The 13,950-nt window shown below is 35.6% G+C and overlaps 1 protein-coding gene across 2 annotated transcripts in view; it reads left to right on the top strand.

Annotated features, from left to right (window-relative positions):
• LOC149579670 (ARM repeat superfamily protein) overlaps positions 1–13,950 on the top strand; it is a 160,611-nt gene that overhangs the window by 129,742 nt on the left and 16,919 nt on the right. The window contains exons 21-26 of one of the 2 annotated variants that reach the window (XM_089786504.1): positions 10,505–10,644; positions 10,780–10,961; positions 11,081–11,533; positions 11,629–11,754; positions 11,855–11,920; positions 12,031–13,868. In XM_089786504.1, the coding sequence (XP_089642630.1) occupies positions 10,505–10,644; positions 10,780–10,961; positions 11,081–11,533; positions 11,629–11,754; positions 11,855–11,920; positions 12,031–13,868 (2,805 nt within the window). Of the gene's footprint in view, positions 1–10,501; positions 10,645–10,779; positions 10,962–11,080; positions 11,534–11,628; positions 11,755–11,854; positions 11,921–12,030; positions 13,869–13,950 lie in introns of both variants that reach the window. The other variant, XM_089786494.1, reaches the window with a different exon arrangement.

Below are 13,950 nucleotides of genomic sequence, written 5' to 3'. Positions count from 1 at the left end.
CTTAGCAATGGTTTGATCCGTTCTCGTGTGTTTAAAAATAATTAGAACAGATGAGGATGGACGTATTAAGATTGATTACATTGGGTTAAAATCTTGGAATATGTTGGATATCTTGATACGGTTGTTATCACTGGATTCAGTTCCAAAACTGACATGAGTAGTGACAACAATGAATACAAGTGCATTACTAGGTAGTATGCATTCAATCCTCTTTCTTGTAAGAGGGAGTGTTAAGAATATAGCTTCATTCGGATTGAAACATTTATTGTTACTATGAATTTAATATATATATTGATGGATACATATATATTTATATGTGATGATAACTAATAGTTACACACACACACACACACACACACACATCATAGTTCCGGGACTCTGCAAGTCAAGCAGGACTCGTTGAGTTTGAGCCAGAGTCCATCAAAACAAGGAAGATTGCCTCTGGCCTTGGACTCGGTAGAGTCTTGGCAAAGTCACCATGGACTTGCTGAGTCCAAGCACTCTCCTAACTCATAGAGTCTCGAGCTCTGGACTCTCCCGATAGAAATACTCATAAAGTGCTAAAAATAATAAAATAAAAGGGTGAAGTGAATTGTTTATGCTTTGTATAACATCTATTTGACCTAAAAAGGTCATTCCATCCTTTGCTAATGCTTGTGATAGAGAGAAAAGAGTTAGAGAAGAGTATTGGGGTTTTGAGATAGAAATTAGCAAACCGGTTGGCTCTCCCATATCGATTGTTGATTGTTTGTGCAACTTTGTAGCTTGCACTTGAGCATTGCGAGGAGTTAAAAGGAAGCATTTGGAGGAGGCGTCTACAAAGTACAAACTTTCTTACATTTTTATTGTTTGTGCAAAAATTGAATGATCTTGTCTTTGTTCACTACAACATTTGCCTTCACCATAGACAGATCCAAGGCACCAATACATCACCGATTGTATTAGAGACTGTTGATCCACATGCAAAGTGATACACAGAGATTGCTGATCTTGTCTTTAGTAATGAAGACATAGAGTGGGTTGATTAGGTGGATTAGGAGGCAAAGGTAGTAGCAATGGTAGTCAAGGAGGCTAGAGTGCAAGGAGACAAAGTGTAGGATCTTGAGGCTAGGAATGATGGATATGAGTCTAATGATGAGGCTTATGTGGTTGAGGATGAGGATGAGGACGCCCCTGAGGTTCAGCCTCAGACATGGGGAGAGAGGATGGCTCTAGAGTCTTGCATGACTTATCTTAGGCATATTCGTAGGAAGACATAGGCTACTATGAGCCTTAGTCTTCTCCACTCTAGTTGTTATCTTGATATATGTTTTGTACTTTTGATTCTATGGATTTCATAATCCATGAATATTGGAGACATTTGACAGTGACACTATGTTTAACTTTATAGTATATTGTTCAATATTTTGTCCTTCAGAAATTCGCTTATATACTTATGTGATCTATGCAAAATTGTATATGCGTGTTAAGTAGCTTCTATTTATCTCAATTATTGTGTATTTGATGTTAATTGACTAAAAGATGCATGAAAAAATCTTTAAATCCTTAAAAATCATTGAATTTCATGGGTTTTCCGATTTTCCGAGTCCTTGCCAAGTTTGAGTCTGAGCTCAATTTTGACTTTCCAAGTCAGAGTCCTGTAACATTGATATATATATATATATATATATATATATATATATATTTATATTTGTGAATATATTAAATGTAATTATGCATGGGCTGTATCGACTATATCCTTAGTCTAAGTCATGATTTGGTTTATGACTTGATTTGTTATCTTTCCATCCGATGCTATGAAATGGTATGTGAGGGAGTCATGACCATGAAGGGCTGTGACTCCCATCGCAACTCTTCATGATTGTGACCCCCAATCCTTATATTTATTGTCATCAAATGGCTGTGTAATGAAATCAATAAAAAAGGGCAATTACATTACACAACAAGTGTTGAACAGTAATAGGTTCGAATACACATATCAGTAATAAGTATATATCAACGATTATTTTGGAAGTCTGCTCCTATCATATATATATATATATTAATACTGCAGTATACATTGAAATATAAGGACTGTATTTTCTCTATCATCAATCATATTCCTTTACACATATTGAAGGTATATATAGAAGAACTTAGAAATTTATTTGGTCAGGCATTTCATTGAAGACTTTTATTTTATTTGGAGTTCTGAAAAAGAGAAGGGCACTTTTGAAGCAGATTTTATTCAGATTTATGAGCAGACTCAAAGGAAAATCATTGCAAGACCGTGAGTAGATATTAGAGACCTATGAGTAGAATTGATAGTGAAGTATTGCAGATCTAAGAACAGACTTTGAAGGTCAATTATTGCTAGATCTTGAGCAGAAATATTGAAGATTTGTTTTGTGCAGACTTTTGAGAGTATGTTAAGACAGATCTTGAAGATATTTGGAGCATCCTTTCAAGGCAGGTTTACAACAGATTTAAGAAAACCTAATTCTTGTTGTTAGAGGTTGGTACCTATCATTAAAAGGGATTGGTGTTCCTTGCTGAGTTGTGGCTCAATTGTGAAGGTTCATGTCTCTAGTGGGTTGGTGCCTAGATTGTAAGAAGTCTCTAATATAACTCATATTTTTTTATGGTTTTCTCTTGCAAAAGTTTCCGCATAAATTCTGTGTTCCTGTGTTCTTAATTGTTTGATCTTGCATTTATCATTTATGTCACTGCTGTGGATGATTTAGTTTGAAATATTTCATTTGTGTCTTTACAATTGCTCTACCGGTAACTAGAAATTAGAATGAGGCAAATGAAGAAATTCAGAATGTTGAACTTGCAACACCGAGATATAAGGATCGATCTCAGTTTGTTAGACATAATTGAAGATAGGAGTGGAGGAGTATTATCTAGAAGTGAGTTGAGAGCTAAGAATACAGCATGTTTACTATAGGAGGTGGAACCAAAGATGGTGAAAGATGCTTTAAAGGACGATGATTGGATGACCACAATGAAGGAAGAGATTGATCAGATAACTTATCTAGTCCAGAAGAAAGTGAGAACATTGTGAAAGCCAAGCATGTGATTTTGTGTGGATTATTTGAATTCAAGTTCATAAAAGTGATACATTGCAAATCAGCTAAGGATATGTGGGATAAGTTCAAGAATATCTGTGAAGGAGATGAGAAAGTGAAGTGAAGCTTTAAACCGATCAAAGACAATTTGAAATCCCTAAGATGAAAGAAGAGAATGCTTCATGTTGATGAGATTGTGAACACAATTTGAGGACTTAGCGAAGAGGCTGATGAAGTCATAAGTGTTCAAAAGATATTGTTGATTCGAGTTTTATGACCATTTCAACATGCAGGACGAAACACTTAGTATTCGAGGACAGACACCAAATATCAAGTACTCTCTTTAATAAGGAGGCTTAAATGCTAAACAACATATATAATTGTGGGATCAACTAAGACAGCCCCAAGGTTTCTTCTTACTGTGGACTTAAACTCAGTTTTATGATGTGATTTTCTCGTATGACAAAGAAACTTACATTGTCCATTCAATGGACATCAGCTTTGCATATGCAAATGATTTAGCAATGTAGGCTCTTCAATTACTTCTAATAAAACAAACTGCATAAAGACTAAGTTTTTGGGGAATCTAAGCTCACTACAACAATTTAAGAGAATGTTGACAGTGAGGTGTAACTTTACCTAGTCCTTGCTTTGCCTAATCAAATACACAAAGGAGGGTGCAATCTTCTATGGATGCATGGATGATTTTCATATTGTCAATAATCATTCAAACACCCAATAATGATGCAATCCAAATGAACATTTCTAGTTGAATTTTAATGCTTGCAATAAGTTCAGACCAATCTTACATTGCTACATGCACTTAACAAGTACCAAAAAGCATGAACATAGTTTCACCATAATTCACCAATTAGCATTTTCTTCCTTTCATTTACTTCTACTTCTATTCAACATAAATAAAATCTCACTTGAGGTGAGAAGTGTAGAAACCTTACAACACTCCAAAATAATTCAGTTAATCCACCATGAAACCAACAATGAACTTAAACATTATTTTGGTAAGCTTTATAGCAACAGTTTCTCCAAGTCTCTCTTTTACAAATGAGAAGGCCTTGCCTTACATAGTTGTTCCAACTCCAAGTACAATGGATGACCAAGGTTAATTCAAGGTTAAGGGCCATATATTATCCAACACAACCCTAATGTAATTAACAGCTGCAAGCATTAAATGGTTATCCAATAACATAAAAATCACCACCTTGTGGGCTAATGAAAAAATTACATTGCTTTTGAGAACCAATGAGAAAATTGGTGAGGTAGAGACATTAGATACCCTCCACATGTACACTTGGAATGTTTTGATTGGTTGATCTTGGACACGTGGAATTGGAATTTTCAGATTGGTTGAAGATGAGTGGTGCCACTTCATCATGCTTATTTTCTAGACTTCCTCAATTCTTTGGTGATGAAGAAATATGTCGTGATACTCAACATTTTCTAGTCTTTGATTGATTGTAATGGTTCATTTCCCCAAATTGATTCATCTACATGCAATCTTTCATCCTTTGAAGTTCTTCACCATGAAACATTCTCATTGATATGACTTTAAACTTGCTTGTAGTCGTAGCTGGTCTTGATCTTTCTCCTATAGAAGTGATGGTTGGATTGTTCTAATTGAACTCAGATTTCCGCAGGAAATTCAAGTTTGTGATACTTGTCTTTTATCTTTGACTTGCTCATTTTCCTTGTGCAACTTGCTCTTTGAACTTGATCTTGGATTTGCACCTTGTTTGATCTTCAACTTGGAAGCACCTTTTTTGTTCGACAAACAACTTTTGTCTGATAATGCTTGAGGTCTCCATGCTGTCCTTTGTTTTGAAATCATGCCTACACTTGAACCACTTTGCCATCTTTGATCTGCAATACAACTCCATTTGTCAAATATTTGTATATCATATTTCATGTCAAGTCAAAAGGTGTTAGCTTTAGAAAAAACCAAAGGTCATGATGGCAACACTCTCCTGAACTCCTTTAATTCAAAATCTGATTGCATTTACTTGTTTCTAGGCTGAATGATAATTTCAATTTAAAACAATGTAATTACACACAATATCAAGTTCAAATTCAATTCTTTCAAAAAGCATTGACAGACCCTTTTACCATCATATACCACAGTAAAATGTGATCTTATTTTGAGTTTTCAACTCAGATCTAAAATGTCTCAAACTTCCAAGAGGCTTGATCACTATCAGATTTTGAAATTTTAACACATATTTGCAACTTGCTTCCTTTAGAGCCTGATTTTCTTTTAATTTTGGTTCAATTTTGACTAATTTATCTCTCATTTGATTTCCCATAAACCATCTTGCAAGTTGAAATTGAAGTGGGAAATCATTGAAGATAATGGAAGATATTTGGTCTTTGCTCATGATGGAGTCTGAAAGAGGTTGGGATTCTGACCTCCCTTGGGCTCATTAAGTCTTAAGGTCGGTCGGAATCTGACCTGCACTTGGGCTCAGGTTCCAAGTTAATTGTCGTTTCAGATTTCATGATTCTTTATGATTTCAATCTAAAAGTTGCATTTCATTTCATTATTTTCTCTTCACTAATTTTTTTAATTTCTCAAGCACCACTCTGCTAATGTCAATCTTCATCGCAACTTTATCCATCATGCTTTGATTTCGTTCTCCATACTTGAGCGAATGGGGAAGGTGATTGGCCATGGAGCCCCAAGAGAGATCGGAATATGACCTGCTCTTTTGCTTGCTCAAGCTGGCCTCGCAAAAAATTACTGAGTGTTGAATCAAACTCTGATCTTTCTAACTGATTTCTTCTTTACATGTTCATCTCCTTCAGCAACTTGGTTTTCTCCCCAATTTCTTCGTTATCAACATGTAAATCCCTTCCATAATTCCACCATCAGAAAGAAATTGGTTTCCTTTCAACATCAGCAACTTGACTACTTGTGCTTCTCGATTTAACTCATGTCATGATCAACTTTGAAGACCTCCTTTATGGATCAAATGTCAAGGTTTTTTTTCCCAAATACAAAGGAGCGTGAGAACTTCAAAAGGTGGGCAGGGTGTGGAGCCCCATTGTAGGTTGGAATCTGACCTGCTTTTGAGCTCTTTGAGGCACAATAGAGGTTGGGATCCAACCCATTGTTGGGTTCAGAAAAGAGTCCTATGATTCTTCATCTTTAAACTTGCATTCTTCTATCCCTTTCTGGCTTATAACTTGATCATCTTTAGTAACCTTTTTTAAAACCATTTCTACACGCGATCCCAAAAATTGAGGTTTTCACATTGGTCTCATCATTTTCATCTTGAGCTTGTGTTCTTATTTGGTCATATTTCTATTGATCCATTTTGATTCAAATCATATTTCATTCTTCGTTGTATCACACCTCATCTACATTCTTCAAAGATTGGCACTCCATCTCTATTTAAAGGAGGAAGACTTTAACATCCATCAAGCTCTTGACTTCTTGACTAAGGTTCACCATTGAGGATCTAAGTGTCGGCTGGCTTGGTTGAACTCCATGGCTTTGACTCTCAGGCTGGCATGACTTGGACCTAAAGTTGCTCAAACTAAGCCTAAGGACTTGGAGACTTCAAAATTGCCAACAAGGCTTCCTAAGACAACTACACGGCCAAAACAAAATGAGGGGGTCCCCATTTGCAATAGGGCAATGGTGTGAAAATGTCACAATAGGTACTACAATCTTTTTCTTTAAGATTTGGTTCCAAAATTTCAACAATTGAAGAAACCAAAGATCTTAGACATTAGCGAAGGACAAGTTGCACATAATTCTTATTGCCCATGAAATGGGGATTGAATACCAATCATAAAAAATGGATGCAACCTTCAAAGTATCAAGGAAGAAAATGAATAAAACAAATCAAGTGATAGCTCAAGCAATGAAACAAATGAAGAAGAAGATCACTTCACGAGAAAGCTAAAGAAAGGGTCTAGGAAGTATTGAGGTTAATTACCATTCAGATATTTCAATTGTGTTAGAATTGGTCATTTTGCTTTTAAGCATCTGGAAAGTAAGAGTTGAGGCAATGAGGATGTAGAGGACTGATACGCAAAGAGAGGAAGAAGATATCAATAAAAGAAGAGCTACAAAAAGGTCAATATGAAAAGAGAACGAACGGTTTTGAAGTACAAGAAGTCGTGATATTGCTATCAGGATTTAACTGTGTGATTTTTGAGTCAAACTCATTGACCCATGTTTCATGAGTAGTGATTCAACATGAATCCATCTCTCATGAGAATAAATGGAACACTTAGCACTCATTGAATCCAGGTGTTGCTCACAGGGGTGAAGCACTGGGACTTCCTGGGAGGTCACCCATCCTAGTAGAAGAAGTCTTCATTCAAGGAAAAATAATAGCTTACACAATATTCAAGCTAAGGTGGAGAAGAAATACTTCTTTGGCAATGGAAGAGAAAGAAGAAAAAAGGTGTGCAACGCAGATAAAGAGAATTTAGACCTTGAGGAAGAACTTCATCATTTCTAGAGAAAGATTGAGAAACTTTAGGAAAGAAATTCAAAACAAGGATTATAAATTCAAGAGGACAATGAAGCCAAAGGAAAATAAAATAAGGTTCGAATAATTATAAAATTTGATTGTAGATCTGAAATTTCTAGAAAAAGAAGACAAAAGGGTTGAAGAGGAGAAGAGAAACCAACGAAGAGAAAAGAAGAAAATTGTGAAAAGATGCAATTTGAGATTGTTTCATTAAGAAAGGAATTGGAGATAAGATAAGATAAGAAAGGAATTGAAGAATGAGAAGAGTTCATAAATTTTGGACATTGTCATCAAATCTCAAAAACCTATGTTTGAAGAGTGGTATTGTCTATGAAAAAGGAGAAAGTTCTAAATCATTAAATAAATCAAATAGAGGGAATAATTATGCTTATGTCCTCAAAAGTCCCCTAAAAAATGAAACCAGCAAAAAGGAGGAGAACTGGAGGTCTAGATTACCTTAAGAAGCTATAGATAACATGGTCAGAGAACACTTCTCGTCAAGACAAACTCATACACCCAGGTTTCATCATTTCTTCTTTGGTCATTGTTTTTTATGCAAAAAAGTTGATCACAAGGCAAGACATTGTAGAGCACACGTGAGATTTAACTATAGGTTTTCAAGAGGGAACTATAATGCGTTTTACCACTTAGTGGATCATAATGTCATTTGTTATAAATGCAACAATTATGGACATATAGCTTAATTTTGTGGAATTGTTTTTTCTGAAACCATAGAGGTTCTAAACAAAACATGAAAGAGAATACCATGGCCAAACAAAATGGGAAATCTACAAGAGTTTGGATAAAGAAAGGAAGAGATAATCAAAGGGAGGATACATATATGCTTGTGGAAATTGTACTTCATGCGCATAATTGACAAGCATGATTACAGGGGGACCTATTCATTGTGTTATCTTTGCACTTTGTGGAGAAGATAAGTCAAAGATAGATCAGCTAATTAATTGCCATCAATTTTAGGATGAACAAGAGTTATTGGAAAAAGAAAATTGATGCCCCTAATATCAAGAGGAAGCATTACAGAAAGGGGGAGTCTTGCTTGTAAAAGTTTTGGGCATCCCTTTGCCATTGATGTCAAAGGGGGAGATATATAGAAAGGAGAGCAATAGAGATAGGGGGAGAGATATGGAAAGGGGGAGCATTATGTTATAGATGGTTTGATTGCAAAGTTGACATTGCTGACAGTGGAGGAGATTGTTGGGAATATTGCTTTATGATTATGAAAAGGGCTCAGACAAATTTGTCATTGATATCATGTTACTCCTCAAGAAAGAAAGTTTCAGAGGTTTTATGCTTAGCAACATTAAATATAACTGGAAAAATAATTGTCTTTCAAGTATGAAAATTTTCCTTTGTTTGGGCCAACCTTACAGTGTAGTAAATTAAAAATATTTATTTAGAATAACCTTGGGCAAAGAATAAAAACAATAACAAATATATTTGTACTTGCTTGGCCAACCTAGTTTAGAGGGGTGTATCCTTTGATAAAGGGGTGCATATTGAAGGATACGTATGGAAGATATTTGAGGGTTGTTTGATCAAGCAATTTATTGGAGATCATTCTTATATTCAAAGCAGATCGAAAGAAGAAAAGGGCAGATTTTGAAGCAGATTTAATCCTAGATCTGTGACTGGGACTAAAGGAGAATTATCGCAAGACTTTCAGCAGATGTCATTGTAGATTATTGCAGATATATGAGCAGACTCTGAAGGTGAATAATTGCAGATCAAAGTGTAGACTTTGAAGGTGATTTTTGGCAAGATCTTGAGCAGAAATATTACTGATTTGTATTAAGCAGAATTTTGAGACTATGTTGACTCAGATCTTGAAGATATTTGGAGCAGCCATTTAAGGAAGTTTTGCAGCAGATTTAAGAAGACACGATTCTTGTCAGTAGAGATTGGTACCTATCGTTAGAAGAGATTGATGACATTTGCTGAATGGGTGCTCAGTTGTGGTTATTGGTGTCTCCAATGGCTGGGGCAGTCTGGGGATTCTCTGCTAATTGCTTTTGTTATATAAGATGCAAGTAATAAGGGGATAGTTTGAAAGGTATTTGAACATGCTCCACATCAGTGAAAAATGAATGTAAAACTATTTTTTGCCATCTCTTCATCCGAGATTCATGATTCTATAAAAAGTGCAAAGTGGGAAAAGGAACCAAATGAATATACAGCTTCTTATCAGTCAAGTGGCATATATGCACGGAGCAGATCTTGTAGCTGTGTGCTACATCTATCAGGGAAATGCATGTTTGCTTCCACTGACTATAAGCACACTCTCCCAACCAATATGTGCTTAATCGAGGAAGTATGAATATGGTCATACTGGTCCCTACTTGAAGGCCTTGAAATGGTAATCTTATTAGAATGATATATATCTTCTGTACAATTTTTTTGGCTTTTCTTTGTAAATTGTATGCAACTTTTATCTTATATATATATATTTGGAATCCCTCAACTCCAGTATCATCCCAAGAAATGAGGAAGGTCACTGAAGTCTTTTTAAAAAGAGGTTCCTCAACTCATTCCTTAAAACTTTGTGTCATTGATTTACCGTAGTATTATTCTATGTATCTGGGCTTGAAAGCTGTCCAGAAGCTCCTTTGTATCTCTGAGCCCAACTGAGAGTAACATGCTGATGGAATTCATTTCCTGATGTAAAGGGTGATTAAATTTGACTCCAAAAGTATCTTTATGTTGATCTTTTTGATTTGCATGCCTGTTTGTGATGATGCTGTCCAGGGCTGCTCAACACTAAAAGCTTTAATAAATGGCATCCGTTGTCTGAGACTCTAATATTTTCTTTTAATATCTGTCCTTTACTTTTCTGTTAGTGGGTTCCACTTTTTCACTAGCATTGTCTCCAAAAAACTGTTCCACTGGCAATTTGTATGTTGATTGACAAATTTTAACTTCCTGGTGTTTGATTAGCAGGAAAAATACCACTGGCCTTGCTAAGAGGGTGCTCAGACTATTTAAATTGTTGGGAAAATATGTGACAAATTCAGAAGCAGTGAATCAATTCATTGACGGTTTATTACCATTCCTTGATATCAAGAAAGATAGAAATGATGGTGAGAAAACTTTTAGAATTTATTAATAACTATAAGGATTCTAGCTGTCTGGTAGCTTCACACATTATTAACAATTGATTTTTTGAAGTCAACATCTTTCCATTTTTAACATGTCACAATTGACATAATTTGCAGAGCATTTTATCGAAATTCTTTCTGTGGTGAAAGCTGTTTTGCCAGCACTGGAAGTTGGAATTTCCCTTAAAATGCTTAATTCCTTCAGTTCATTGCTTACTTCTGCCACATTGGGTGTTCGATTGGCCATTTGTGATGTTCTCAGAAGGCTGGCTGAAAAGGATCCTTCTTTGGCTTTGCTGGTAACAACCAATGTGTTTGGATTATAATGATTTTGATTTAATATTCCAATAATTTATTTGTGTAAATCAGACTATATGTGTAAAGATACACATTTATATTTATTTCCTCTCTCTTGCAGGCAGAATTGATATGTGAATTAAATGCAATGTCATCAGATACGATTGGAGAGTATGATTGTGATAAAAGGCTATTTGCTTATGAGAAAATAGCATCTAAAAAATTTACTCATACTGACGAGCCATGTGCCTTACTGATTCTCTCCCATTGTGTTTATGATTTGTCTTCACAAGAGCTTTCTCTCAGGGATAGTGCCTCCGCATGTCTACTTTCTTTTATCGAGTTTTCAGCTACAGTTTTACGAAGTAAAGAGGATGTGCAGCAGAATGAGAACCAAGATGACCAAATTGATAACACAAACAACTATGGAAAAGAGGAGTCACGAACTATTACTTCTTGCACAACAAAGGACAAGAGCAATTGGAGTCAAATATCTGTTAAACGTGTAATCTATAGATTTTTTCTCTTACATTTAAGGAATGCTATGAAAACATCAGAGACAGCCATCCAAAGGGTATTATTTTCTGTTGGTCATCATAAATTTGTATACTTTCATCTTAAATATTAGAGGGATGCATTTTTATTCAACATTGTCACATATTTGTGTAGGAATGGATGGTTATACTGCGGGCAATGGTGATCAACTTATCTGATATTACAATTCTGAGTGATTTGAAGCCTCTTTCCAGCACAGATTTAGAAGTTGACTTCTTCAGTAATATTCTCCACATTCAGGTTTAGTAGCATGGCTATCATTTCTTTGCCTTTTATGTCATGCACTTCTTAGAAGGAATTGTTATTCTATGTTTTAAGTGGAGATTCTTTGAGAATGCAGAAACACAGGAGAGCGAAAGCAATGGCACGTCTTAGGAATCTTGTGGATGCTGGAAATCTATCTGAGGTGATTTTGGACCCTTATGCTATGGTTTGCTGGTCTTTATCATTTCAATATGTGAGTGTATCTGCAACAAATCACTGTATTTACTAATTAATTTATTCAAAATATTGCAGGAAATTCTCATGCAAATATTTGTGCCACTTCTTTTCAATATGATGCTTGAATCCAAAAGTGACAAGGAGGGACATGTCATTAGTTCTTGTATAGAAACTCTTGCTTGTATTTCAGGTCAGATAAGATGGGAGTCTTACTTCAGCCTGTTGATCAGATCCTTTCGGCTCATGGCTTCCAAGCATGAAACTAACAAGAGACTTGTACGGCTGATTTGCTCTTTATTGGACAAATTTCGTTTTGTTGAGAGAAATTCATCATATATAGATTCAGAAAGGCAGGATCAGCAAACTGAGGACAAAGAAATAGTTAGGGATGATGGAGCAATAGATTTAAGCAATAACTGTGCTAAAGACATTGTTGTTTCTCCTCAGATACAGGAACGCTTACAAAAGAGCATCCTCCCTGAAATGAATAAAATCATGATTTCTAACTCAGATGTTGTAAATGTTTCAGTTAGCCTTGCTGCAGTGAAATTGTTGAAACTTATGCCAAAGGGTACAATGGAATCAGAGCTCCCTCGTATTATACAGCAGATTGCTAATTTGCTGAAGAGTCGTGCTGATTCTGTAAGGGATGAAGCTAGGACTGCCCTAGCTGCATGTGCCAAGGAATTGGGACCGCAGTATTTACAATCCATTATTAAAGCACTACGGGCAACATTGAAAAGGGGATATGAATTGCATGTGCTAGGGTATACAATGAATTTTATACTGTCAAAATTTCAATCTTCCTTGGATATTGGAGACATTGATTATTGTTTGCAGGGTCTTTTAGAAATTGCAGAAAATGATATTATGGGTGAAGTCGCTGAAGAAAAGGAAGTTGAGAAAATTGCTTCCAAAATGAAAGAGACAAAAAATAGCAAGTCTTATGAGAGTTTGCAACTGATTTCTCGGAATATTACATTCCATAGACATGCTAGTGCACTGCTTAAACCTGTTGAGCACAATCTTCATAAAACACTTGCACCCAAAGAAAAAGTTAAAGTTGAGTCAATGCTTCGGTATATAGCTGCTGGCCTTCAGTCTAATATATCCTTAGGTCCACAGGAGTTGCTTGTTTTTGTATATGGTTTGGTTGAGGATGGTTTGCAGGATGAAAAGATTGGAAGGAGGATTGATTTAGTTTCCTCGCCAGAGGTAGAATCTTCAAGATCAACTGACTTGTCCAAAAATCTAGTGAAGAGCACTGTGAATGATATAGATGCACCCAATAGGTATGTAGTTACAGTGTTTGCATTGAGACTTCTTGAAAATCATCTGAAACATATCAAAGTAGATAAGAATGATCATCACATAATATCCATGTTAGATCCCTTTTTGGAACTTCTACATCACTGTCTCAAGTCCAAATATGAAGGAGTTATATCACACTCTGTAAAATGCTTGGCTTTACTATTGAGATTCCACCTTCCATCCATTGATATTCTTGGTGGAAAAATTACCTTGTTAGTTTTTGATATAGTTCAGAGATCAGGAAAGATTCATAGTCCCTTGATGCAGTCCTCTATCAACTTACTTATTGTTCTTTTAAGATATGCAAATACAACCATGTCGGATATTCAGTTAAAAGTGCTTCTACAGTCTCCAGTTTTCATTGATTTGGAGAGTAACTCAAATACTGTTGCACTGTCACTGTTAAAGGCAATTATTGGGCGGAAGCTCATGGTTCCGGATCTTTATGATTTGATAACTAGAGTTGCACAAATAATGGTTACTAGTCAAATTCAACCCATTCGCAAGCAATGTAGTCAAATTCTTTTAAAGTTTCTCCTTGACTATCCTCTTGGTGAGAAGCGTTTGCAGCAGCATATAGATTTTTTGATTGCAAATCTCAGGTAGAGTGTTGGTAACTTGTTCTTCTCATTCAATCCTTGTCAAGCTTGAATACAATGAATTATGTTTTATTGTTTAAATGAG

Source organism: Cupressus sempervirens, chromosome 1 (genome assembly GCF_028749045.1).
Source record: "Cupressus sempervirens isolate cs-2001-9-10 chromosome 1, ASM2874904v1, whole genome shotgun sequence".
In the NCBI taxonomy this organism is placed as follows: domain Eukaryota; kingdom Viridiplantae; phylum Streptophyta; class Pinopsida; order Cupressales; family Cupressaceae; genus Cupressus; species Cupressus sempervirens.
The sequence above is the reverse complement of the archived record's forward strand: the minus strand, read 5'-3'. Positions and strand labels throughout refer to the sequence as shown.